The 27,034-nt window shown below is 43.2% G+C and overlaps 1 protein-coding gene across 1 annotated transcript in view; it reads left to right on the plus strand.

Moving 5' to 3' along the window:
• The first annotated feature begins 14,451 nt into the window (after positions 1-14,451).
• Positions 14,452-27,034, plus strand: part of APCDD1L (APC down-regulated 1 like) — a 29,508-nt gene continuing 16,925 nt past the window's right edge. The window contains exon 1 of the mRNA XM_038370396.2: positions 14,452-14,928. Coding sequence (XP_038226324.1) covers positions 14,892-14,928 — 37 coding nt within the window. The 5' untranslated portion in view covers positions 14,452-14,891. The remainder of the gene's footprint in view (positions 14,929-27,034) is intronic.

The raw sequence follows: 27,034 nt of genomic DNA on the forward strand, positions 1-27,034 counted from the left end.
GAAGCAGATGAGGGGTCTTTCCAATGATGTCAGGGGGCTTTGGATCAGGCCTATATACAGGAGCATCAGAGAACAGAACAATTGTTCAGGCACATCACATTTTGGGCTTCTTATATATAATTGGATTTGACCATCCTAGATCAAGGAAAAAGGATTTAAATAGACATCCCCTGCAAGGTCCAGATTCTTCAGCTAGTATTAATTTGATGGCCTCCTTCATTGCATCATCATGATCTGTTGTTATTACTATCACCAGATACTCACTTGTGTGTGACTTTGGATGTCTTTGGATGGATGTTTCTTAGAAAAACTAAATGTTTCCGTATTTTCCCATTACATTGCAAAACCCTTTATTTCCTGCATTGAACAGGGAGATGTCTGAACTTCATTATTTTTTATTTAAAGGATTTGTACACAGGGATAATAAGAAACCACCCTGCAAGAATGCATGCAAGAAACACACTACTGTTGGCCGTGATCATGCATTAGTTAAGGGGCCACCGTCACTGTTTCCTTGTATCCTCCCATCCCCCATTTTAGTTGTCTGCATCCAACTATTGTCTCTTGTCTTGTATTTAGACTGTAAGGTCTTTGGGACAGTGTCATAGTGCAGGCTGTCCCAGAGCATCTGTGGTGGTCAGGTGTGGCAGCACAGGTAAGCCCTACCTTGATTTCCCTTCACCCCAGGGAATAAACAAGTACAAGCGGGTATCAAAGAGCACGGAGGGTCTTGTTTATTAAAAGACAGGCCAATATAAAGGATAATAAACCAAAAACCTTTGTCCCAGTGTCTTAACTGGGACACGGAATCAGTCTTACTTTATTTATCCCACCATAGTCTACTGCTAGCTCTGTCCAGGCCCTTTACCAGCAGAGTTGTCTTCACTCAAGTCCCTTTTTTGGAGTCCAATCTTTTGCCACTAGCTGGGGAGAATCCTTCTCCGGAGATAGGAGTCAACCTGCCAACAGCAGCTCTTCTCAAGGACAGCCCATAGTTCCTGACTGGCTGGGCTTCCTGCCCCTGTTTTGGGGGAGATCCCTTCCGTGGGACCAGGCCTTCCTGGTAGCATAATTCTCCCCTTAAAGATATCCTCTCTCTAGGAGCATAGGTGCTAGGCTCCTTCCCCCAGTGAGCTCTCCTGCGAGCAGCTTGTCCTTAGAAGCATGCCTTCTCTCTAGAAGCACGTTCTAGAGTACCTACCCTAACTAAGCTCAGGTAACCTTTTAACTAGGTCCATGGGTTTGTTTACCAATTAACCATTTAGTAGCCACCTGGGTAGTCAATTTCCCCCAGGTGGGGCTTCAGAAGGCAGTTGTGGACAGATTAGGCCCTGATTCCCCTAAAACAGGCCAGTCACCTTATGATGGGCAAGGACTGTCTTTCTGTTGTGTGTTTGCACAGCACCTACTCAGTGGGTTTCTGGTCCATGACTGGGGATTCTAGGCACTATGTAATACAAATAATAAACATTACAAATCATTTAAAAAAACACCATTCCTCTTTTCCTAATAATGTGTACTTTTATTAAAAATGAGGGGAAAAAATAAAATTTAAGTGTAAAATTCATCTCTCTTCAGAGAGTCAGCATCAAGGTCTGTGACACATGTAAATTCTACCCAAATTCTCAAAGTTTAAATAGCACTCCCATGGTGCTTAGATGTTTGTGCTGGCTTTGTGCACGGCAGTAAATTATACCCTGCATGTATATTTGTGAGAGTAAATATACTTAACTGAACATTAGCAGAAAGCAAATGCTAAGAGACATGGTCTGGTTGAAGTCAATTAATTTTAACATTCAAATGAATAATGGTAAAGGTTTTTTTTTAAATATATCACTAGCTTTGTTTAATATATCACCTAGAGATTGCTTAGATTAATAGCTACTTACTACAAATAGGCTGCAGATGAGCATCTTTCCACACTGAAGAGAATTTGGGTCCAATTCTATAAGCGACCCATGTCTGGAACACAAACTTAAGTCAGCGGGATGCTTGTGGAATGGAGCCCTTCTGTGTTTAAAAACTGAAGGCATCATCCTCAGCATGAATGGTTCCTTCGAGTGACAGAGCCCAAGGTCAGAAATGCTTTAGGGAACGTGCCGCACAAATTCATTACTAACTATACCCATGGGTTCTGGTCTCCGGAAGCTGAGATCAGCTGACCGAACACATTTGCTGTAGCAGCTGTAGCTGGATGTATTTTTGATCAAAGGAGGCCCTAACTGAGGCCAGGAGCAACCAACTTTCAATAGCAGTGCATGCACTTAGATCACATATAGTAAGAGAAGGACAATTTTACCACCTATTCAAGATAAAGAACTTCTTCCACCATCTGTACCATCCCTCCTTCTTAAGGAGGACCTACATTTTAGACCTGGTTGCCACCACTACACTAATCTAGAGCTGTGTCTCTTAATTATGCTGTTTCTATACCAGCGATGGGCATGGCACACGGAACTGGGAGTTCCACACACAGAATGATTACTGGTTTCGACACAGCCATAATCATCAAAGTAAAACTGCAGGGCCAGATCCTGAGGTTTTCATTCAGTTTTTACTCAATGGAAACTGTTTGAATGAGGACTGAGTAAAAGCTAAGTATAGACCATGGGGATCTGGCCCATAGAAAACAATGTTCTAGATTTTCAAATAGCTTGAACACACCATTTTTTCTCCAAAATGCACATGCAGTTGACTACCTAGTTTGCATATGCAATTATATCATTTTTAAGTGGCATTGCCATAATTATGTTTGCAAATTAGCTGTACCTTTGCCACAGATTTGAGGCATGCAATTGTACTCCTCCCCTACTTGAACGTATGGCCTAATGTTTTGAGCCTATCATGTTATTGTCCTACAATATTATTTTCTTACGCTCTTCATTCTGTGTGTTTCCCACACCATGTTCCACATATGGGTGCTGGCTGACAGGGAGTCACACCAATATCTCAGATCTAGGAATAGAGATGACAATCGATCTCTTCCAAATAGTGTGTCTATATTTACAGCAAGTTCCAAGAAGCTCTTGTGCATTGTGCTTCTGGTTTGCTGGTAATACAGGCTGTTCAAGACTGGCTTTGTGTGTTTGTGTGAATTGGCCACAGCCTCTTCCCAAGAAAGCATAAAATGCTATAAAAGCCACACCAAAAAGTATAATACCAATTACCACCCTTGCTGGAGCCACCACCAGACAGAAATAAATGACATCAGATACATACTCCACTCTTGTACTGAGGCCTATGTCTGTATTTTATATTTGTATTTTGAATCCAATTTTGATCACTCTATATTCACCCAGCATGTTGTACCCACAGACTGAGGAAGAATGTCAGACAGAGAAAGAATTAGCTAGCTTCTTCTTCATCTACATCCAAAGGTTATAAGCAGCATTCACCGTCTAATTATAGGTTTCAGAGTAGCAGCCCTGTTAGTCTGTATTCGCAAAAAGAAAAGGAGGACTTGTGGCACCTTAGAGACTAACAAATTTATTTGAGCATAAGCTTTCGTGAGCTACAGCTCACTTCATCGGATGCATTCAGATGAATGGAATGGATATTCCTGTTTTTGTGTCTTTTTGTAATTTAAGGTTTTGTCTAGAGGGATTCTCTGTGTTTTGAATCTAATTACCCTGTAAGGTATTTACCAACCTGATTTTACAGAGGTGGTTCTTTTTACTTTTTCTTCTATTAACATTCTTCTTTTAAGAAACTGAATGCTTTTTCATTGTTCTTAAGATCCAAGGGTTTGGGTCTGTGGTCACCTATGCAAATTGGTGAGGATTTTTATCAACCCTTCCCCAGGAAAGGGGGTGTAAAGGTAAGGGAGGATTTTGGGGAGAAAGACATTTCCAAATGGGCTCTTTCCTAATAATAATAATACCGGTTAGACATTTGGTGGTGGCAGGAAAGTCCAAGGGCAAAGGGTAAAATAGTTTGTACCTTGGGGAAGTTTTAACCTAAGCTGGTAAAAGTAAGCTTAGGAGGTTTTCATGCAGTTCCCCCCATCTGTACCTTAGCGTTCAGAGTGGGGAAGGAACCTTGACTGAATGCATCCGATGAAGTGAGCTGTAGCTCACGAAAGCTTATGCTCAAATAAATTTGTTAGTCTCTCAGGTGCCACAAGTAGTCCTTTTCTTTTTGCGTCTAATTACAGCTACAAGTAACAGTCCTTCCAGTTATTTCTGTATTTTTCCATTTTGAACTGTTTACTTATTATTTTATTTTGATAGTTTTTAGAGCTACCACTGCAAAAGAGTGAGCAGTAGTCTTCAAACTGTTGTGCTTAGCACAGCTGCAGATCTGAAAAAGAAAGAGACTGTTGAAATAAACACATTGGACCAAATCTGGAAATCTGTACTTAGTTTTTCTTTTGGGTAAAAAGTTTTCCAAAGTGCCTAACTCCAATGGACTTTCAGTGAAAGTTAGGTGCCTAACTCACTTGGCAATCTTGAAAATCCCATCCCTAAGTGCCTAAACCACTTTTGGAAATGGCAGTTAGAATTCTAAGTCACTTACCCAGGCAACATTTCCACCGAAGTTAAAAGCTGAGTGAGACTTTAAGATTGGGCCCAATATTAATTTTGTCAGATTTTCATGTAACACAAAAAGTAATTGTTTTGTTTAAATCTTGCACTCTGTCCACTTTTGTGAAACAGCAAAACCTTCATCTTTTTATTGGTCAAGAGTAGAATATAAATGGATTGTTTTTTTAGCTGTCCAATTTGTAGCAATTATGTTTACTTTCCCGTAACAAAATAAACTGCAATCCCTAGCTGTCTGTTAATTTCTGCTTGACTAAGGCATGCAACTGAATAGAAAGTGGAGCTCCAATAAACTAATGAAGAATAAAGTTTGATGTTACTGATGCATATATATTTTTTCTAGGCAGTAATTCAAATAGTAGCAACTGTTTGTGGAAAGTCTTTCTACAAGAGAGGAAAAAATGAATAGCAAGGAAAAAAATTTGAAGTGGCCAAGCAAAAATCAGTCATGGACATCTGGACCACCCTTATTCATCTTAGGAAATGTAACACTAGTTAAGCCTCCAAGTGAAAAGAATCCATTCCATATTCTGTCTTCAGCAGATCAAAGGTCCCCCTCTAAATTTCAGGCTGCCATTTACTCATAGAACTGGTATCTTGGTTCAGTACCTCACGAACCTCTGTGCTGCACCATGTCTGGGGCCCAATCCTTCAAACCCACGCTGTCTGCCTGTCTATAGAAACAAGGTGGGTCTTGTCTCTCTAATATCCTGAGACCGACATGGCTAAAACTACACTATCTGCTTGTCTAGGCATATACCACTGTGATATCTGAGCACTCATTGACAATAATACAACCACTTCCCTGAGCAAAGTGACCCTATAATAACAATGCAGTAGCTAGGAGGAGTCCTCACTGACGGTCTTCATGGAAAATGAATATGAAGGAAGAAAGGGAGGTTGTTTGGGGATATGCAAGAAGGTGCAAAAATGAGTAGAAGGAGATACAAAGGATAGCATCTATCTACTCATACAGCACACATCACCATAGTCTCTGAGCACCTCAAAATTATGAAGTTCCCATAGATAGGCCCCGATCCTGCAACTTCATCCTGGGCAGGTGACTGGGGCTTTGCGGTGCAGATCCAGTTGTAGGTTTGGGAGCCTACATTTCCCTCTCTTCAGAGTGCAGGGACTAGACTCTGTTTTTACTGTTATCGATGGTGGTGCTGGTGTTATAGGGAACAAAGAAATAGGTTTGGTGTTTGTGATCACTCAATGTCTCCTGGGAACAAGTTCTAGATTTAAAGGCCAATCACAGAGAAAGACCTCTCTCTCCTCTGTGCACAGCCCTGATTCCTGAACTGGGTAGTTCCATTGTTTCCAGCATAACATTAAACTGTCTGAGATACTAAACTTGACATACTAGCTTCTATGTATGTAGAGCATCTCTGTTTTTTCCTAAGGATTTTGAGTATGCAAACTTTCTACACATGCACAGTATGGTGGATAGATTTATAGCATGGCCTTATTTTGAAATACCTAAACTGTGATTGATATGATGGACTATATTGGCTTCAAAGTACCAGTGTTATTAATGGGAAATTCAGCTTGATTTAAGGCTGAAATTTAGGTTTTTGTAAAAACAAGGTTTTACAAAATCTAATATCAGTAGAAGTGTGTCCATATATATATTTTAAATTCCAATGAAAATAGGTTTTCCCCCCTTTTGACATTCCCTTTTAGTGCTTTCAGTCCAAACTCTGAGGCATTGGGCTAGTTCATGAAAAGGGCTATAGGATGTGAAACTGACTAGTCTATTTTCATCATCCAGGCTGGGTGAAATGCAAAAAGTAAATTTCAGAATTAATGGTCAGTAGTAGCATTTAAGGCGAAGTCCTGGCCCCACTGTAGTCAACGACAGAACTTACTGTATATAGGATTTTTCATTCATTGATCATTAAACATTTCACAATGGAGGTTAAGTATCATTATCCCTATTTTACAGATGGTAAAATGGAGACATAGAGGGTACATTGACACTGCAATAAAAGATCTGTGTCATGGCCGCAGCTGGCCAGGCTCAGCTGACTTGGCTTATGGGGACTCGAGTTGCTGGGCTAAAAATTGCAGCATAGACATTCAGGCTTGGACTAGGACTAGACCCTGGGCTCCGAAACCCAGTGAGGGAGGTGGGTCTCAGAGTCCAAACATCTACACTGCAATGTTTAGCCCTGCAGCCTGATCCCTGCAAACCTGAGTCAATTGACCTGGGCTCAGGCTTGATCTGCAGGTTTTTTATTGCAATGTAGATGTTCCCAGAGGAGTAAAATGAAGTATCCAAGGGAAGTCACACACCATGCCAGGAATAGGACCCCTGACTCTCCTTGCTGTTCCTTCTCTGTTGGACCATGCTGCCTCCTGATTTAGGCCCTTTTAGATTTGCTAATCTAAGGATTAAATATAACACAGGTAATGATTTTTTTAAAAATGCATAAGGCCAGATTCACTGTTTAGCCTGGACAATGTTCCTTTAAGTCCAAAGAATTTATTGTACTAATAATCCAGATGGTAACAATCCCTAATAGACACCATTCAGTGCAGGAAGGACATACTTTTAGCAATTACAGAAATAGTGGACCGCTTACAGATGGCAGTATTTAGTGGAGTTTGTTTGGGTAATCAGTCAGCTGTTTGGGGCAGTTGCTAGTTGTTACAGGGCAGCAAAGAAAGACGTGCTGTACAGATGTGCAGAGTGATCAGAGATCCCAATGACTAATGCATACCCAGGAGCCAATGTATCAAAATAATCTATCAACCACTGCCCTCAAAATACAGCCCCCATCTCCTAGCCAGCTTTCCCTTTTGAAATATGCTTTGAAAATGCAATGATTGGTTTGAAGAATGGCAGGGGATGTGAAGCAGCAGAAATGCACAGTATAAGTCAGTCACCCCGAAAAGCTGATGAGAGACCACTCTGCTAATACTATCATCATTGAATGGCACAGTGGAACAAAACTCTAGATGTATAAGGACTGCAAGTATAAGACTCCCATTAAAGTTAAGCATAAGCTTACGTGCTTTGTTGAACAGAAACAGAAGTAAGCATGTGATGAAGTGCTTTGCTGAATTGGGGCATGAGTGCATAATGGTCAATATACATAGGCCTCTGTAAGGACTGTTCTTATTCCTAGCAGAATATTACATGGGATGGGTCCATCCCAAGCAATGAACAGGTGCATATTAACACAGCTTTCAGAACAGACATGACTGCTGGGGCAATTTATGATGCTTTCCTGACAGTAGCTTGAATTTGGCTGGTGGCCTTTGTAATTTATCTTCACCAATATCGTTATGTGCCCTGAGAAACGTTTTTCTTTCCGAATCTAAAAAAATTACCATCAGTTCAAGGAGCAGAAAACAACCCTTATTATAATGGCCCTGGACCGAGGACCACAGTAAGGTTTGGATTTTTAACATGCTCAGAGGTGTTTTAACAGCTGGCTTATGGTTACTACAGCCGCTGAGCAAACATGAAGGTTATTTTACCTTTCTTTATTGATGGCCCAGGCTCCATCTTATTTCCTCTCTCTGGGCAGACTGGCAGTGGCTGTGCTTGGAGCCACCAGGTCGCTCAGTCACTCTCACAAAGTGGTGCAACTGGTTCTGTTTAATTTTGTACTAAAGGCTGGAAAGGGACAAGAGTTGCATGATGATATGGAATGAATGCACAATTGTAATCTATCCATCTAGCCAAGGTATTTATATGGCACCCATTGCCTAGGTTTCTAGGCTTGGAAGAGGACGCTCATTAATAATGAGAACATTCTAGCCCCAGGAATAGACTGGATGTGCGGTATGTACATTTGTACTCAGCAGCAAGCCACATGTTGGCATAATGTTACTGCGGTTGTGCAGGCTACATTTATACCACTTCTGATGAACAGGTTACTTGGAGATAGTCTCTCGTCCCCCCACCCAGAGCTAGCAGTGCTGTGGATCTAGCCTTGGAATAAAACAGCCACTTTCCACATTGTTATTTCCCTCCCTGTGCCATGTGTGAGCAAAAACCGAAGACAACTGGAGTTGCCACTGACCTCAAGAATCCAAGCCCCAGACTGGAGTAAAATGAGACCTGCTCTCTAAATTCTAATGAGGAATCAGTGGCTTTTTGGAGGTGTCAAGTGCTACAGAGTATGACTGTGCATCTCAACTCCTCCATCGTCAGCAGGGGTAATTGTGACAATGAAAATAAACTTGGGATTCCAGAGATCATGGAGGAAGGAGATCTGACTGGTGCAGTGTAACCTCTGTGATGCTGCCAGCCATCTCCAGCTGAGAATCAGCATCTCTCTTTTACCCAGGTTTGCTGAGGAACAAGAAACTGGACTCCCCTCAGATTACATAAAGGCATGGGGTTGCAAAGTCAATGGGATTCTTGGGGGCTCAGCCTCTGGTTGGATAGAGCCCACAGTGAATGAAAAACTTGGCCCAGATTTGAACCAACAGCCCTCCTACCTCCCGTCCCTTTGCTGTAACCACCAGACCACAAATGTCTTTCCCACTCTCTGCTGTTAAGACGGAAGCTTCAGTTTTCAAGTTTGGAGAAATGTGGTGAGCTGAGGGCAGGAAGGATCTGTCATTCATGCAAAAACGTAGGCTAGAGTTTCCAGATATATTTTAATTTCAAATTTCTTTCTTTAATACCAATAGGGTCTGAGGGGCAGGAGAAGGCTCCTACTCCTGTGACTCACACAGCAGTGGGATAGCTCCTCTCCTTGCTTTCCAAAGTGTCTGTTAAAATAAATGATATGCTTGTAAATTCCCTTGCCCTTTGGAAATCAGAGGCACCTTGCACAAAATGGGAAGCTGGCTCATTTTCTACCCTTTCTTGCTTTCCCAAAAAAGGAAACTGCAGTTAATGTGCATTCCTGATAAAGGCAGTGATATAAATCACACCGGCTTGCTTTCACGTTGAGATGCGAAGCCAGTTCTCTGCAGTGTCCTGGAGGGCGCGTATTCTCAACAAGTTGAAATGAAATGAAACCTAAGAAAGTCACTCCTGGTGTGAGTGCTATGCAAACCGCTGTGATGATCTCTGAGGAGGTGAGAGAGCACATGAGCTTGATCTGCTTCAAATCTTTACTCTCAAACATTCGAGAGTCAATTATAAAATGTGCCAAGGGGGGAAAAAACATGTTAACCTTTTCATTGTGTGGTTTTTTCCTCCTCATTGCATTTACATTGGCCTTGAAGAACTGGGACATATTGCAGATGGCTTAGGGTCTATAAATTCTTATTTGAACCATCACGAGCCAAGTATAACAGGTAGCAGTCCAGACTTGTCTAAAAAGGATAAACCCCAGCTAAGTGTGTAAATAATACTCTGGTGCTTTTTATCATATAAACACACACACTGAGCCAGCCAGGTACCCTAAAAGGCCTAGTCACATTTCTCTATTATTATCTTATAAAGTGCATTAAGTATGTACACTGGGACTTTAGTGGGTATTATTTTTTAAAAGCTACCTCTCATTGAAAAGCTCAAACCAAACTAACAGACTGAAGTATTGCGACACTTATTTTAGGGAGCTCTGCAGTTGACCATGAGCTGACTAGACAGTTATTCTCACTCTGCAGGTCAAAATATTCTCCTGCCTTTCAGGAGAAAGCCATGAGAAATTCACCTGCAGGATGTGGGGCCATCAAAGGGAATCTTATGTCACCACTAGTCTGCTGGATAATGTCATTTACTTTAACAGCACTATACAGGGGAAGGGGCAGGAGCAATGGGTGTTCTCTTGTGGTGTGAATCACGACAAATAAGGCACTTGTAACCTTGTGTTCCAGTTGGGAGAAATCCTGAGTCATCTCTACCCCATTGTCACAATGGAGAAAACAACAACACTAGCTGCCTTAAGGGAGTTCTGAGAACTAATGAATAAATGTTAGCTGCTTTGCTTTGAAGATGAAAAGGGCTCTGTACATGCTAAGCATTTTAATTAGAGAATGAAAGAAATAGAATCTGCATCTTCTGTTTGTTTTCTGCACTGGGGAATCTCTGATACCCAAGAATCTCCCCACAGTTTCTGTTTGTTTTTTATCCCCTTTTTGGTCCCCATTCCCCAGGCCCTGCATCATGGCAAATGTAATGACAAGCCAAGGAGTGTTGAATGTAAACAATTCCCTCCAGAGTTTCTCAATGAGATTCTCTGCAGTTGCAGTCATAAGGGACTCTAATATTTTTACTACAGATCCCTAGCTAGAAGGAGTTTATCATTCAGTTATAAACATTTATTATTGATTGAAACTTGACAAAGGAAGTCTCAGATTGGGGAAAGTCATTTTACAGACATTGAGAAAGATCACTGTGTTTGTATTTAAGCTCTGTCCAGCCACAAGGAGGAAATTTCACAAGTGACCCATCCATAATAGTCAACATTATTGGCATGAAGAGGAAGAGGCGAGGAAGATATTTTTAATTGTGCACGTTCAATAATTTTTTTTGCTATGATTTGAAGTGAATGCCCAAATATATTCACTGTTATTTCTTTGGAGCCCGAACTTCAAGGATAGAGTTGCTACTGCTCATTTCTAAGGCTGGCTGGGGATGCAAAGCATGTGGTGGAGGAGTCCCTCCATTCATCTGAGCAGAATTTTCAAGGCTGGAGAACTGGATAGCTCTAGATCCCTGACTTTCCTCTTCTTTTGTATGTTGACCCTTCCCCCCATCCACTCTACATCCTTGCCGGGCTGGAGGGAGAGGGGAGAATACTTGGACTTCCCAGACCAGATTCTCTATTGCTCTGCAACTTGGGTTGTCATTTACCAGTGTAAAATGCTACTAAATCAAAATGGTAGTGTCCTGCACCCACTTTGCACTGATGTAAATGATGACACAGGGTGCAAGGCAGTAGGGACATGCAAATGTCTACACCACAGGGATGATACTGACATAGCTAAGGTGTCAGCATAACCCTCTGGTGTAGATGCAGCCTACACCAATGGAAGTGGATTTTCTATCAGTGTAGGAATACCACCTCCCCAAACCCCTGACACTAGGTCAACAGAAGCATTCTTCCATTCACCTAGCTGCATCTACACTGGGGGTTAGGTCAGCATAGCTTATCTATATATCATTCAGGGGTGTGGATTGTTCACACCCTTGACTGACATAGCTATTTTAAGTGTAGGCCAGGCCATACTAAGACTGAAGGCCTGATTCTCCATTGCCCTGCACCTTATATTGGCATTGACACTAGTACAGAGTATGTAAAATGCTACTAAATCAGAACGGTGATGGTTTGAACCCACTTTGCCCTGGAATAAGGCAGTAAGGGACTATGGAGAATCTGGTTCCAGGGTCCCATTGGAACTCTGGGGTCATTGCAATAATATACTTCCCTTGGCATGCTTTGCTAGTTCAAACAGGAATTAGTTCAGGGAAGTCCTATGGCCTGTTATACATCAGGTCAGACAAGATGATCACAATGGCCTCTTCTGGCTTTATAAATCTTGGACAACAGCATACATGTCCAGACTTATATGATCATCAAAAAACAGCCACATTTATGTCATTCAGATAAGAAGTTAAACTGAAGTCCTGGCCATCTGCAGTAATTAAAGATTCCCCACCAACTTTAGGGAAATTCAGACTGATGTCCTGGCAAACTTCCAACTAGGAGAATTATATTCTTCCTACCTAAAGCTTCCCTGCAGTTTTAGTTGGTTATAGTATACTTCTCATCCTAATGTTATTGTGTGCTGTGGAACTGTTGCCATGCTCTATCCAGACATGTCTTCATTTGAATGGTGCAGAAGTGATCCTTTAAAATAAAACGTGTATATCATTTTGTTATGTTTGCAAAGTCCTTCAGGATCTTTGGGGATGAAAGGAGCCATATGAATGAAACATTATTGTTATTATTATTATTACTCTGTTTTATAATAAAGTCTTAGGGAATCTATTATGCGTGATAGTGATAGTTTTCAAACACCTGTGTAAGAAGCGGGTTTAAAATTGTTTTTTTAAAAAAATTACCGCCAAAATATCCCAAAAGAACTCTGAGGGTAGTAAGACCACATTAGAGTCAGTTTAGAGAGTACATTGAAAGCATTGTATGTGAGATCAAGTGCACAACTTAAAAGTGAGATGGTTGTTCTTATAAAGTTATGTGCACCATAATTTTTCCAAAGTGATGTGTTTGTTTTTAGTTGAATGGATTCCCAACAGTGGCATGTCAAAGCTGCTCCTTGCAAAATTGCTCCTTTTTCCTTAACATCATGGTTAGCTGGTTTGGATTTGTTTTTTTCTGCTAATGTGTTAGCTAAAAGATACAGTTGTGAGTGCAGTGATTTGGACTAATGACTGGGAGAGCCATTGTGAATGATTGGATTTTGTGACTTTGTGAAACAAATACAATAAAACAAACAAAAAGTGCGTGCGCCACAAAATGGACTTTGTTAATTTATTTTGACAAGTGTAATGTAGTTTTAATGATTTCTGGTTGTACTTCAGATTAGGACTTCATAGTAAAGGAACTGTGTGATATTTTGTTAAAGTAATGACACCTTTAGTAATATGAAAGCTCACTACAGTAGCCTGAAGTCAGTGAAACCTCACCTGTGAGCACGATTGGGCTCTAGGTTTTGCTCCCCTTATTCAGTCAAATTGTCTGGGATTATTATTGTGACTATGGGAAATCCAGGATCTAGCCCTAAACTTTCCCCAACCGTGGGGAGGAGATCGGCTCAGGACGATCAATATTTTGGTTTAAGCCTGATGAGCATGCGTATCTATTTCCAAATATGGCAGGCTGTTTTATGTTTCAGTCTGGAAATGCGCACGGCTAACCCTCAGCCTTTGGTGCAGAGCCTGGAACCACTATTACGCTATCAGAGTCGCTCTATCTCGGCCTCACCCCCCGATAGGCCACCCATTGTTTGACTGTAGCTAAGGGGTAGAAAATGCCTCCAGACACCCCATTCCTCAACCGTTTGTGTCACGGAGAGAACGGAGGGATTAAGGGTGGAAATCCAGACGGGTGTTTTATTTCATGCCAAGAGCGGGTCCCAACCCACCGATCCACCCTGCGCTGTGCGGCTGAGGAGGGTCAGGAGAGGAAAGGGAGGGACCGGGGCTCTGGCTCAGACGCTTCCCCAAATGGAAGCGCCCGGTTGAGGCACTTTTCGACTGACCCTAAGTCAGTGGGAGTCTGACCGCAGCCGGGCCCGGTCTGCCAGGGCTGTTTAAATGGCCTGGACTCTGCGTGGTCCGCTCAGGGTCTCCCGATCCCACCAAGGGCGGCGGGCGAGGGGCCCGGCGCACGGGGCTGGATTTCAGCCCGCCGGCTCCGGGGCAGCGCCCGGGGCTGGTTTGACAGCCCGACGCCCTCCCGCCCCGGGCGGCCGCTGCTCCCCTGGTCTCCCCTGCGCGGGGGGATCGCGCCTCGCTCCTCCCTGCTGGCCACAAGGACCCACCTCCCCCGCAGAGCCAGCGCCCGGCCGGCGGGCTGCCCACCCAGAGCCCTCCCGCCTCTGGCCCGGGGCTCCCGCAGCCCCACGCCGGCCAGGGCGCGCTCGCTCGGGCAGCAGAGACGCCCCGGGCCCCTTGCAGCCGGAGCTGCGGTCTCGGCCGGGAGCGGGAGGCGGGTTGGGCCGAAGGCAGCGGAGCGGTGCAGGGAGCTGCGCGCTGCGCCCCGCACCCCCCTTTTTCAAAAGGCGGGTGGAAAAACAAACTGTGTCTGGCGTTGCGCCTCCCCTCCCAGCCCGGCGCGCTGCAGAAATGCCCCTTTGCAGCCGCTAGACCCTGGGGAGGTGGCGGAGCAGAAACGGGGGCGGGCTGTTGGCAGGGGGAGTCCCCGGTCACCCACGGGGCCTTTCGCGGGTGGCTGGGAGAGGCAGCCCTGCAAAGGGAAGGGGCGCGGCCCGGTGCCCAGGGGCGGACGGGCCAAGCCGGGGCAGAGCTCTGGGCCTGGCTGGGGGTGGGCGCGTTGCAATGTGCAGCGGCAGACGGGGTTGAGACGAGGAAGTCTCCACCTCTTCGGGCAGCTCCGATCCGACGGTCAGCAGCGCTGCAAAGCGGGGGCCGAGCGGCAGCCGCCCGGATCCGAGTCCTGCCGAGAGAGGCACCGGGGGTGGGGGTGAGGTTCATGAGCCCCCTCGCCCCGCTGTCCCTCCTGGCGGGCGGCAGGGAGGCGGAATAACCGCGGAGCTCCGGGGCAGCCTGTGCTGGGCCCCCCACCTGGGCAGATGAACTTCTAAGGGCTCCTACTAGCCCCACATGGCTCCGCGGCTTTCCCGCAGGGTCCCGCTCCACTGAGCATCGGAGCCAGCGACCTGCCCCGGCCAGCCAGCGGGCTCCGTTCCTCCTCGGCGGGCAGGTGGGAAGGAAGCCGGCTGGATACCACCATGGGCCAGTCCTGGTGCTTCATTGGGCTGCTCCTAGGTAGGTGACACTTCGGGGCCATGCACTGGAGGGACCCGCGGGCGGGCGGGTTCTGGAGAGCGGCGGCAGGGATGTGCCCCCCACCCTCCATAGATAAGGGTCTGCCAGCATGCAGGCTGGGTCCTTTGGGCCTGCAGCTTCCTCCCTGGCTCTCTCTGGGGACGACCAAGTTCCTCTTTCCTCCCGCTTGATGCCCGAGCAGGGCGGCTGCGGGTTGGCACCAGAACCTCGGACCCCCGGCCAAGCCCGCCCCAGCCCCGGCATCTCAGCCAGGGGCCCGGCGAATCTGCCTTGGTTCAGGGCACTGGGGGGCTGGGGGGTCCTTTCCTTTCCGCAACCCCAGCGGGCAGCGCTCCCCTGGGTCCGATCCGCTGGAGGGCTCAGAGCGCGGGGACCTTGGCTGCGCAAGGAAAAGCGACGCTCCGCAGCTCACCGGACTGGAGGTGCACCCAGGCAGGCGTCCTGTCCCCTTCCAGCTCCGATCTTTTTTCAGAGTAGCAGCCGTGTTAGTCTGTATCCGCAAAAAGAAAAGGAGGACTTTTGTGGCACCTTAGAGACTAACACATTTATTTGAGCATAAGCTTTCCTGAGCTACAGCTCACTTCGTCGGATGCTCCGATCTTGTAACTGCTCGCCAGACATTCAGTAAAAGAGCCGAGTTAATAACGAGGAAGAGCCAGGGGACCGTCCAACCCCCTGAAGTGGTTGGTGATGGCGGGAGAGGACTCTTGGCTTTATTGGGGTCCCCCGATCTCCCCAGGCTTGTCTCGCTCTAAGAATGACCCGGGGATGGAGGGTTTCTAGCCTTTGATTTGAATGGACTTTGCGATGCTTTTTAGAGCGTTTCTTCGGCATGAAAGACAAGTAGTGGGGGCTGGAAATGCCTAAGTGAACCGAGATCCGGTATTGATCTGCTCAGGGATAGCTCGTGGAGGGGAGTCTTTCACCAAAGCCCCCATGTTGGGCTAACACAGAGAAGAGAGGCAGCCCCTGGCTCCCACCCACAGCTCCCTTACTGCTGCTGATCATTACCCCACAGATCGCCTTTGCAACCGTTCCTCTAATTATCTTTCTTTCCCGTCCCAGACAGTGGAGCAAGATAGGAGGCTGAGCCCCAGTGCGTAACTCTAACAAGGGCTGGGAGACTTTTTCTGATGCTATTTTCAACTGCCAGGGCTGGAGTTCCTAGGACCATTTTCCAGGAAGAAGCTCAGAAGCACCTGGCTTGGAGGTGAAATACATCAGAAGTATCTCACTTCTCCAAGAGGAAACACATCGATTTCCCCACTGACCTCTAGGGTAGCTCCTAGACACTCCGAGCCTGGCTGCCGGTATATTTGCGCCCCACCTTTAGAACTGGCAAGGTTCACAACTCAACCACCAGAGCTTCAGCAAGAGATGTCTTTGGATGCTCAGAGTTAGAGAACATAGACAGTCGTGCTGGTGAAGAAAAACAGCACTACAGGGCTACATGATTCCCCATTAAAAAGAAGTGAGCCTGTGGGAGGGAAACTTTCTTTATCGCCCCTGCTTGGACAGCATGTTTCCCTGAAAAACACCAGGGAGACTCAGCTGAAACTAGAAAAGGAGTACTTGTGGCACCTTAGAGACTAACAAATTTATTAGAGCATAAGCTTTCGTGAGCTACAGCTCACTTCATCGGATGCATTCAGCTGAAACTGTTTGTCCATGTCCTGTGTGAACTCCTCAACAGAAAAAAGGCAGAATAAAATATGGCATTGAAAGGAGAACGGGTGATCTTGAGGTTAAGGTGCTAGGCTGGACCTGTTACAGACTTCCTCTCTGTGATTTAAGTTTCTTAAGTTTCTTCCTCTGAAAAATGGGGAGAAAAATATGACCCGCCTCTCAAGGGCGATTGGAGGCTCAGTTCGTTCATGCTTGTCAAGTACTTTGAGATCAATGGGTGAAAGGCAATATATAAGTTCAAAGCATTTAAAGCACTAAATACAGTCAGCAAGAACTCAACCCAGCCTTTTAAAATACTTAGTGGTGAGACGATCTGGTTTTCTGTGCCATCTGTCACAACGCCTGATGGTGATGTTTAAAGGAATACACCATTAGATCTTAATGTGTAAACAAGATTCAAGCTAACAGTGGACTGACCAATTGTCCATCCAGCTGTACCATCTCAGCTGAGCTTCACAGCCTTCGAGTTTTGATTTGAGCTTTCGATTCAAACCAAACACATTTAACAAGATAACTGAAAATGGTAAAAGGTGGATATAGAAAGATACCATTCTTACCCCACCTTGCCTGTGCCAAAACTCCAGAAACAAACGACTTTTGTCGCCCTCCTTACCAGTTTATAATCTGTAGCTCCAGTATTTAAAATTGATGGCAGCATTTTGCCGCTAGTGCATAGGAACTGAAATTCATTAACAGTGCATCATTAAAAGATGATGCTCCAAAAAGCATGGATATTACATAACTAATCCTTCACATCTCACAGAATATAAACTGGTAAGCAGGGACCAGCTGTATGCACTGTATTTTCGATGTCTGGCAGCCCTGTTTGTTTGAATAAAGAGGGTTATACAATAAATTAGCCCTTTCTAGCTGTTGATTTCTCAGTGTTGTTATATTTGCAATACATTTTAGGATTAGAAAGGTAGGGATTTTTAAAAATTATTATTAATATTTTGGGGATGTGCCTTAGCAAAGGGGCAAGGAAACCAAAGGGACTGTATAACAGTCTTGCATAGGTGCTTTCTAATTTCGAGGTTGATTTTCACAGAGGTTGTATATCATCCATGAAAACCTTGTTTTTATAAATGACATGTGCTATGTTGTGGGCAAATATAGGAACCCACTGAAAGTAAAACCTCTTTCCAAACTTGGTTCTGCCAGATGCAGCCTCTTCTAGGACTGGATTCCAGCTTTTCAAGTTTTCTCCATAGCAATTTCTGGCTTTTGAAAATTTCCTTACTCAACAATTTGTGCTTGTGGGGAAAATATAGAAACCACAATATATTTTTTCACGTATGCTTTTTTTTCTTTTTACATCTCAGCCCTATCTTTATCCATATCCATATACTTTGCAACATGGATAAGCTATCATTATGGAAAGAGCAAACATAGTCAAATTGCAGGATCATAGCACATTAGTTGTTGATTTTTTGGGTAGCTTTGAAATAAAGAGTAAAATACAAAACAACCCAGCAAACAGACAATACATTAGCAAGCAAACTTGTTCTATATTAAACATGTACATAAGGCAGTATTGTTACTTTGTCAGTAAAATATGTATAAACTTGGTATTATCTTTTTATGGGATTTGCTTTCTAATCATATAATTGAACTCAACTCTTGATCTTATCTTATTCCTGACCCCATAATTTTCAAACATAAAAATAAACAGTGAAAGACAAGAAGTCCTTTTATTTTAAAACTGGCTAGGTTCTAAACCATTTAAGAGAAGCTACCCATGGAAAATATTGGTGCGGTGTATTGGAATGTAAAAACTTTAATGAAAGTTTAGACAGAAATTGAGCAAGCCTCTTATGCTCTTACGTTTCCAAGAATGAGTGGTTCTTTGGTGAAGGAGGATCGGAAATCAGAGTCAGTTACCTAACTCAAAGCAAGGAAATTGATTTCTATTATTAGTTATTATTCCCTGGGCCCCCTCCTTACCTTCAGCATTATACAAAAGAGAGACCCAGCTCTGGACCCCATTGAAGTCAATGGGTGACCTTCCATTGACTTTAATTAGTTTAGGATCTGGCCTGAGTTGTCTATCTATATATTTTAAGGGTGCACTTCTGCTCTTATAGAAGTCAATAGAAGTTTTGTCACTGATATCAGTGGGAGAAAGATTGGGGCCTAATTTAGATTAAACTATGAGAAATTGCACAAGGATTTAAGCAAGCAGTGTTCAAAATAGAATGACTGAAGTGGGGGAACTCTTGCAATGGGCACCATGGATCTGAGCAGGGGAACTGAACAAAGGAAATATATGGGAAAGGAAGAATGCATATCTCAACCTGCCAAGCCCCAAATGTGGGGTGCAACATGTCACAAAGACTCTGAATGAGGAAACTACAAGTATTCTTGCAAGAAACTTAAAATGCTGCTGGATTCATTCTTTTAAAGTAAATAACTTTTTTCATAGGCCCAGCTTCATGATCCTTTATTTCTGATGTAAACAATGTTCAAGAGTAAAAGTGAGTAGGTAACTTTTTGACTAAATTTAGTGACATCAGCGAAATGAGGGACACTGCAGAGCTCTGGAAGAATAAGTTCTGGAGAACAGGTACAGTTGGTTCCTTGATTAACTCCTCCCTTTAACTCCTTCTTTCATAAATATTTTTAACCAATCTCGTCCAATCTTTTGATTTTATCAGCACAAAGATTTTTTACACTAACAGATATGCCAAGTCATACAGCTTCTGTTAGAAAACATTTGCAGGCACTTAGCTCTAGTGTACTTTTGCTCACTTTGAGTACTGCTAATAATAAAGCTATGTCCTGCCATTGAAACATGCAAAACATCCACTGCCAATAGACATCATATTCTGTCATCAGTCAATTCCCCAAACAGCCACTGAAGATTCACTCACAACTCTCACTGAAATAACTTTAAGCACTGAACTCTTGGCCCCACTGAAGTGAAAGGCAAAACGTACACTGAGCCAGGACTTCACCCTGTATCTTGGGATCAGTTCACACCAAAAACTCCCACTGGCATCAGTGGAATTCACCTCAGCTCTCACATTGAAGTCCATGAGATATGGGTGCAGATCACTGGCAGGTTATGGCTTTAAAGAGTTTTTATTTCCCCTCTTGAAACAAAACACGATACTTTGTTTTCCATGTTTTTCATAGAATTTTTCAATTAGGCCACCTGGAAAAGGCTAATGAAAATATAGATGACAGCAGAAACTTGTGTCAAGAAAGTCCTAAACTTTGTTAATTTCAAGTAGTGCAAGTCCTCTTATTAGATTATGCAGCATGTAGGTTGAACATCAGCTTTAATTTCAACATCTGTCGGCAGCATTTAAGTGAACTGGAATGCATCAAAAGTTGGCTAATGTTGACAGGCAAAACAGTAGACTGAAATTTCAAACTATCTAAAAACCACACCCGGACCCTGAAAAACACATGTTAAAAACAACTCTAATTCTATGCTTTAAATGAACGAGCAACCATTCTCTGTGGTCACTCGTGACTGAGTTAAAGATGTTCCCTTGTGTCTTTATTTCAGTATGTGTTACTGGTCTGGTGGCATGTATCAGTTTAATACCTTACTGTGGAATCTCTTTGAGACAACTTCCACCATCAAACCAGCTAAAGTTCCGCAACTGGGTGGCTCACATTTTTCTTTAGGGACAGTCTCCAGCTTTTCATGGGTCTCCACCCTGCAGGCCTCACTCATGGAGCCAAGGTGGAAAGATCTGTGTCCTTTTGAATTCTGTTTGTTCCTATTATTCATCTCTCTAGTATTGTAATGCCTGGGAGCCTCAGTCATGGACCTGGGCCCCATTGTGCTAGGCGTTGTACACAAACAGAACAAGAAGATGGTCCATGCCCCACAGAGCTCACAATCTACGTTCCTATAGTCTGATTTCCAAAAGCATTTAGGTGCCTAATGAGATTTTCAAGAGCGCCTAAACAGATTTGGGATCTGATCCCCATTAGGTGCCAATCTGAATCTTTAGGCACCTAAATACCTTTCAGAATCTGATCCCCCGATTCCTATGATTCTGGTTTCATAGAACCCAACTGTGAACCCCTTGCTCCCACTTGTGAGCCATTACTTACACAGGCAGTTCCGTTGAAGACAATAGGATTACTCAGGTGATTGTGAACTCCTGGGAGCAAGGCCCATTGCAGTCTGAGATGCAGAGGCCTGTTAGAATATCCAGGCCTTGTCCCTGCCAAACCCAGCTTATTCCCTATTGTAGACTCACCAATGCTTTGTGCAGCCTACTCTAAAATATGCCAAGGGAATGGGTTGCTACAGCTTAATAGATTTCAATGTCAAGAAGTTTATCCCACTGTTCAGGCTACATTTTTCCTTTCTTAATTCCCTCCAACAGAACCTCTTTATTCACCCTAAGTAATTCCTCCCCTTCCTGGGTGTTTTTAGCCTCTGAATATTTATAGACTCATCATATCCATACCCCACAGCCACTTGTACTGAGCTCTCTTAATCTTTCATCGTAACTCAATCCCTCCCATCCCCTAATCATTTTTGTTGCTCTGCTCTCAGCTCCCACCAATGCCCTTTGCATTGAGCAAATGCTATATTTATGTTAATATTATATGGTAGGTGGTCCCTTGTGCTCAGGATCCACATAAGTGACTTAGACATTTGAAATGAGGTTGGCATTTCATAGCCAAGCTGTCATCTGATTACCAGTTCCGCTCTTCAAAGCTCTCTGGGGAAAAATATGCTTAGGAATCACTATTAAACAGGGCCAGGATGGCCACTAATAAAGCGTCTCTGGGGAGAGGTTCCATGGGATCTGCCAATGCATAGGCATTCTATACATTTGAAATGACAAAGTGCCATTCATTTCAAAAAGGTGGGTCTTGTTTTCTGCTGAGTTTCCATCTCTTCTAACTGAAGGGAGATAGGTGCGATTTGGTAAAAAATATGGATTCCAATGAAGATTTATCTTTTATCTAGTCATAATTACAGCAACAGAGTAGTGTCCCATTGTGTGTGTGTTTGTGTGTGTGTGTGTATGTGTGTATTCACCAGAATGTTGGCACCCAAATCCCACCAGCAGGCATGCAGGAGAGTGGAGATGGGTCTCAGTAACTCAACCCATGTAACTAAAAGCAAACCTTGCACCCTCACTAATACTCTAAGGGAAAAAACCTTGAGTTTCCTAGTTATTTCCTTATATTGGGCGTTTCTCATAGATTTATCAATGCCAAACTTTTACAGCAAGGTAGGTCAGAGTTTGACATAGCTCACAAAGCAGCACTGCTGCCTCAGTCCACTGGCTTTCTTCAGACCTTGCTGAGACTAAACTCGGAGCAAAACAGTTCTCTCGTCTATTCTTATGTCTCCTAATTAACCCTCTTTGCTCCATACTGTTATGCAGGTACATGCAATTATCAGGCATTACCACAAGGGGAGCTCTGTGTATATGTTCTCAGCCCACAGCAGGACAAATTCTTTCAAGCACACTTGTCCATTATACTTAGGGCCCTACCAAATTTGCGGCCATGAAAAACACGTCACGGACCATGAAATCTGGTCTCCCCCTGTGAAATCTGGCCTTTTGCGTGTTTTTACCCTATACTGTGCAGATTTCATGGGAGAAACCAGCGTTTCTCAAATTGTGGGTCTTGACCCAAAAGGGAGTTGCGGAGAGTGGGTGGGTCACAAGATTATTTTGGGTGGGGGGGTCATGGTATTGCCACCCTTACTTCTGCACTGCCTTCAGAGCTGGACGGCCGGAGAGTGGCGGCTATTGGCTGGGTGCCCAGCTCTGAAGGCAGCACCCCACCAGCAGCAGAGAAGTAAGCGTGGCAATACCAGACGATGCCACCCTTTACTTCTGCGTTGCTGCCTTAGGGCCCAGCTCTGCAGGCATCAGCGCGGAAGTAAGGGTGGCTATACTCTGCCTTCAGAGCTGGGCTTCCAGCCAGCAGATGCCACTCTCCAGCAGCCTCGATCTGAAGGCAGCGCTATCACCAGCAGCAGCATAGAAGTAAGGGTAGCAGTAATCGTGCGACCCCTCTCACAACTCCTTTTTGGGTCAGGACCCCTACAATTACAACACTGTGAAATTTCAGATTTAAATAGCTGAACTCATGACTTTTATGATTTTAAAAATCCTATGACCATGAAATTGACCAAAATGGACCGTGAATTTTGTAGGGCCCTAATTATACTGGAAGCACCCCAGCTACGCTGGCCTCTGTGGACTGGGCAAGGGCATCGCTAAATACATGTTGGCACTGACCTAACCACAATGGCTAAACCTACGAAGGACCATATTCCCAGATGGTATTGCTCAGAGGTTCCCTTGTTTGACTTTTTGTCTCTAATTTCTGGGTCCACATAATATTTTGTTTAAAAAAAAAATTAGTAGAGCAGTTCCACCTGGGCCACAGCCAATCAGGAAAATAAGTTATTTGCCCGGTGTTTCAAATATATTTATATATAAAAAAGAATAAAACTTGTGTAATTAAAATATATTGGATGCTGTTAAGTACAAAATTCTTTGATTAAAGCATGCTGAGGTCTCTCAGTGAAATGTGCTCTCTGCCACTAGTACAGAACTTTATTAGAATATCTCTATGGCCCTCTGAAGTGGATTCTGCGTATGCCCCTTGCTTTGTATACTGTATTTTGGTACAGATTCCTCTGTATTTGTTTCCTCCTGTGAATCCCTTTATTCTCAAAAAACTGACTTCATCATGGACTGGGTCTTTTTTATCAGTTTCATGTTAAAGCATTCAGAGTGTTTCCTGAGTAATATCCTGCACCATTAAAGGCAATGGGAGCTTTGCTATTGAGTTCAATGAGTGCAGGAGCAAGAGTAACCCCATTTATACATTGTGTTAGGCCCTGTTTTTTTCTCTCTTGGTAAACTACCAGAGAAGGCATTTGAAACATAGGTAATCAGATTTAACATGGTCAACACTAAAGAAGACCCTTAAGGTACAGGAGAGAGTGTCTCCTTCACTCCCTTCACTTCCACCCTCTAGTCCAAATACCATCTGTCTTGTCTGACGTGCTTTTCCCTGTTTTCTATTTCAAATGTGCAGGCCAAATCCTACCAGCCTAACTCAGGCAGAATTCCCACTGAAGGCTTGTGGGATTGAGCAGTGAGCTCAGCAGGAATAGAGACTGAGAATGTCTGTGGATGTTCTAACTTTTATCTTGTTTATCTTGACTCAGTAGGGTCTGGCATATTTTAGAAAGAAAAGCTGTACTGTAACACCAGCATCTCTGTAGAAATGAGTCAGTTCACCAGTGTATTAATCTAAATGACACACAAAGTTACAAAAGAATAGGGCCAAATTCTGTCTTCACTTATACCTAGGTTGAAGTCAATATGGTGTCCAGGTAGACAAGGAGGGTAAAATCAGGCCCATAGTTGTATTCATACTTTTTTATAATTGTACCTTTTGACTGAAGTAAAATAATTTGAGGTTGGTATGTAAAACAGAAGCAAATATTGATCAATACATTACAAATACAATGGGCCCTATATCCTACTTAGAAATATTTGATTTGTTTGATTGCTTAGAAAACAGCTCTGAAAGAAATATATTGTAACTTCTTTTTTTCAATCTTTACATTGCTTTTTACTGCTGGAATGACATCACACTGCCAGCCAGCCAGTCATAGTTATCTGAAGCTATGTGATGGATTTCCTAGAGCGCGTGCTTTCATAGGATGGTATCTCTGGCAATAACAAATCCTTTTCCATGATTAACATAAGAATGGCTACGCTGGGTCAGACCAAAGGTCCATCTAGCCCAGTATCCTGTCTTCTGACAATGGCTGGTGCCGGATGCCTCAGAGAGAATGAACAGAACAGGGCAATCATTGAGTGATCCGTCCCTTGTTGTCCAGTCCCACCAGTTTCAGGCAGTTGGAGGTTTAGGGACACCCAGAACATGGGATTGCATCCCTGACCATCTTAGCTAAAAGCCATTGATGGACCTATTCTACGTGAATTTATCTAATTCTTTTTTGAACCCAGTTATACTTTTGGCCTTCACATCCTCTGGCAATGAGTTCCACAGGTTGATTGTGTGTTGTATGAACAAATACTTCCTTATGTTTGTTTAAATCTGCTGGCTATTAATTTCATCAGGTGACCCCTGGTTCTTGTGTTATATGAAGGGGTAAACACTTTCTTTTTCACTTTCTCCACACCATTCATGATTTTATAGACCACTATCATATCTCCTCTTAATCATCTCTTTTCTAAACTGAACAATCCCAGACTTTTTAATCTCTCCTCATATGGAAGCTGTTCCATACCCCTAATTATTCTTGTTAACCTTCTCTGTACTTTTTCCAATTCTAATTTTTTAAGATGGGCAAACAGAACTGCACACAGTATTCAAGGTGTGGGTATACTATGGATTTATATAGTGCCATTATGATATTTTCTATTCCTTTCTTAATTCTTCCTAATATTGTTAGATTATTTGGACGGCCTCTGTGCACCAAGAAGATGTTTTTAGAGAACTATCCATGATGACTCTAAGATCTCTTTCTTGAATGGAAACAGCTAGTTTAGACCCTATTATTTTGTATGTATAGTTGGGATTATGTTTTCCAATGCACATTATTTTGCATTTATCAACATTTAATTTCATCTGCCATTGTCTTGCCCAGTCACCCAGTTTTTTGAGATTCCTTTGTAACTCTTTGCAGGCATCTTTGGACTTCAATAACGTGAGTAATTATATACATATATAATTTTATAATTTTATATCATCTGCAAAGTTATATAGAACTGGCATCCTGGCAAACAATTTCCTCCTCCAACTTACTAGACCACACTCTGATCTCAAGTCAAAAAATCATCATTAATCAGGAAGGGTGCTTAAGCACATGCTTAACTTCAAGTGCATGCTTATGTCACATTGAAGCCAATAGGACTTAAACGTATCTTCAAGTGCTTTCCTGAGCTGGAACCTCTGTTTGCAGACATGGAAAATGCAAAATAGTGCTCAGATTCATTGTATTATAGTTAATTTTTCTAACTGATTTTAATATATAATATAGGCCTTCCCCACAAAATTGTGCTCTTGGGAAATTCTTTATTTTGAGCATATTAAAAAGACCACTAACTTAATCTCCACACAAATTCAAGAGAAATTGATTTGGTAAACTACAAACATTTAGAAGAATGGTCATTCTTTTAGCAGCTGACCCAAAATCCATTCTGCATGCTTTCTCAGGGGAGAAGAATGGCAGAGGAATGCTTTGTTAATAATGTCTGTGTGGAAAAGTGTAATTCACTTATGCAGAATACATTTGTGTGTTTCTTATCCGTAGTTTTGTTCCAGACTGAACATTCCTTGCCAAATATCAAAGGTTTTGTGTCATTCTTAAATAAAGAGCTATTTAATTCCCCATGACTGTAGGCACTGATCTTATCCATGCGAATGGGTGACTTTGTGAAACATAAGAATTATAAATGGAAATAACAACTTTGGCCATAGGAAGCAACAGCATGAGCAATCTAGCCCTGGAGAAGAGTTGATCTACAGTGCCTAATTTTGTTGCAAGCTGTTATGTGGGCAATTTCTTCTCTATTTATTGATAAGAAACAAAGACATCTCAACTTTTCTTCCAAAGTCAATTTGCTTGGTAGAACACAAACAGAATTTGCTTCCAACAAGGCATATTAGGCTATTTCTCTCCTGTTTTTTTAAAATTATTGTTTATTTAAAAGCTGAGAAGTGGATCTGAATCAGTGTAGCAGACCAGCCAGACCAGGTGGAAGAGAGATATATGCAGCATAACCTCTCATGAGATGGGTTCTAGCTTAGAGGTCCAAACCTGCAGCTCTTAGATCTTCTCTTAATTTTAACTGGAATTTAGCTTGACTAAGGATGGCAAGATCTGCCCCTTCATGAGTTGATACTATGCCCCTGATTTTTAAAAAGCTGCATGTGCAAATGTGTGTGCAAAATATCTACCTAATTTGTGCATGTACATTTGGTTACTGCAAGGGCAAATGACTAAGGGCCTGATCCAACTCCCGTCAACAATGATAGGCATTAGATCAGGCCCCACTTCTGGTAATTGGCATTCACAATTTCTTGATCTAGATGTGCAATCATTATAATTGTACACATAACTGGTTCCATTATTTGGGGGCCAGGGGCCGGTACTTTGGATGTGGCACAGGTAGCTGTTACTTAGCAGAGAGCTGGAAAAACATACTGTGATGCCTCGCTACTACAGCGATAGGTCCTTCGGAAATTCCTATGGTTAACAGATATGGATGGATGGGCAAAGAGTACATAGCAGGGGTCACAGTGAGGGATTATCCTTTTAGGGATTGCTTTTGCCCTGTAGATCAAGTGTGATACCTTTCCTTCTCCCTGTTTGAACATTCTCTCCTGTGCCCCCTTAAACCAAAGTATATGCGGA

Source organism: Dermochelys coriacea, chromosome 13, assembly GCF_009764565.3.
Source record: "Dermochelys coriacea isolate rDerCor1 chromosome 13, rDerCor1.pri.v4, whole genome shotgun sequence".
Taxonomy (NCBI): domain Eukaryota; kingdom Metazoa; phylum Chordata; order Testudines; family Dermochelyidae; genus Dermochelys; species Dermochelys coriacea.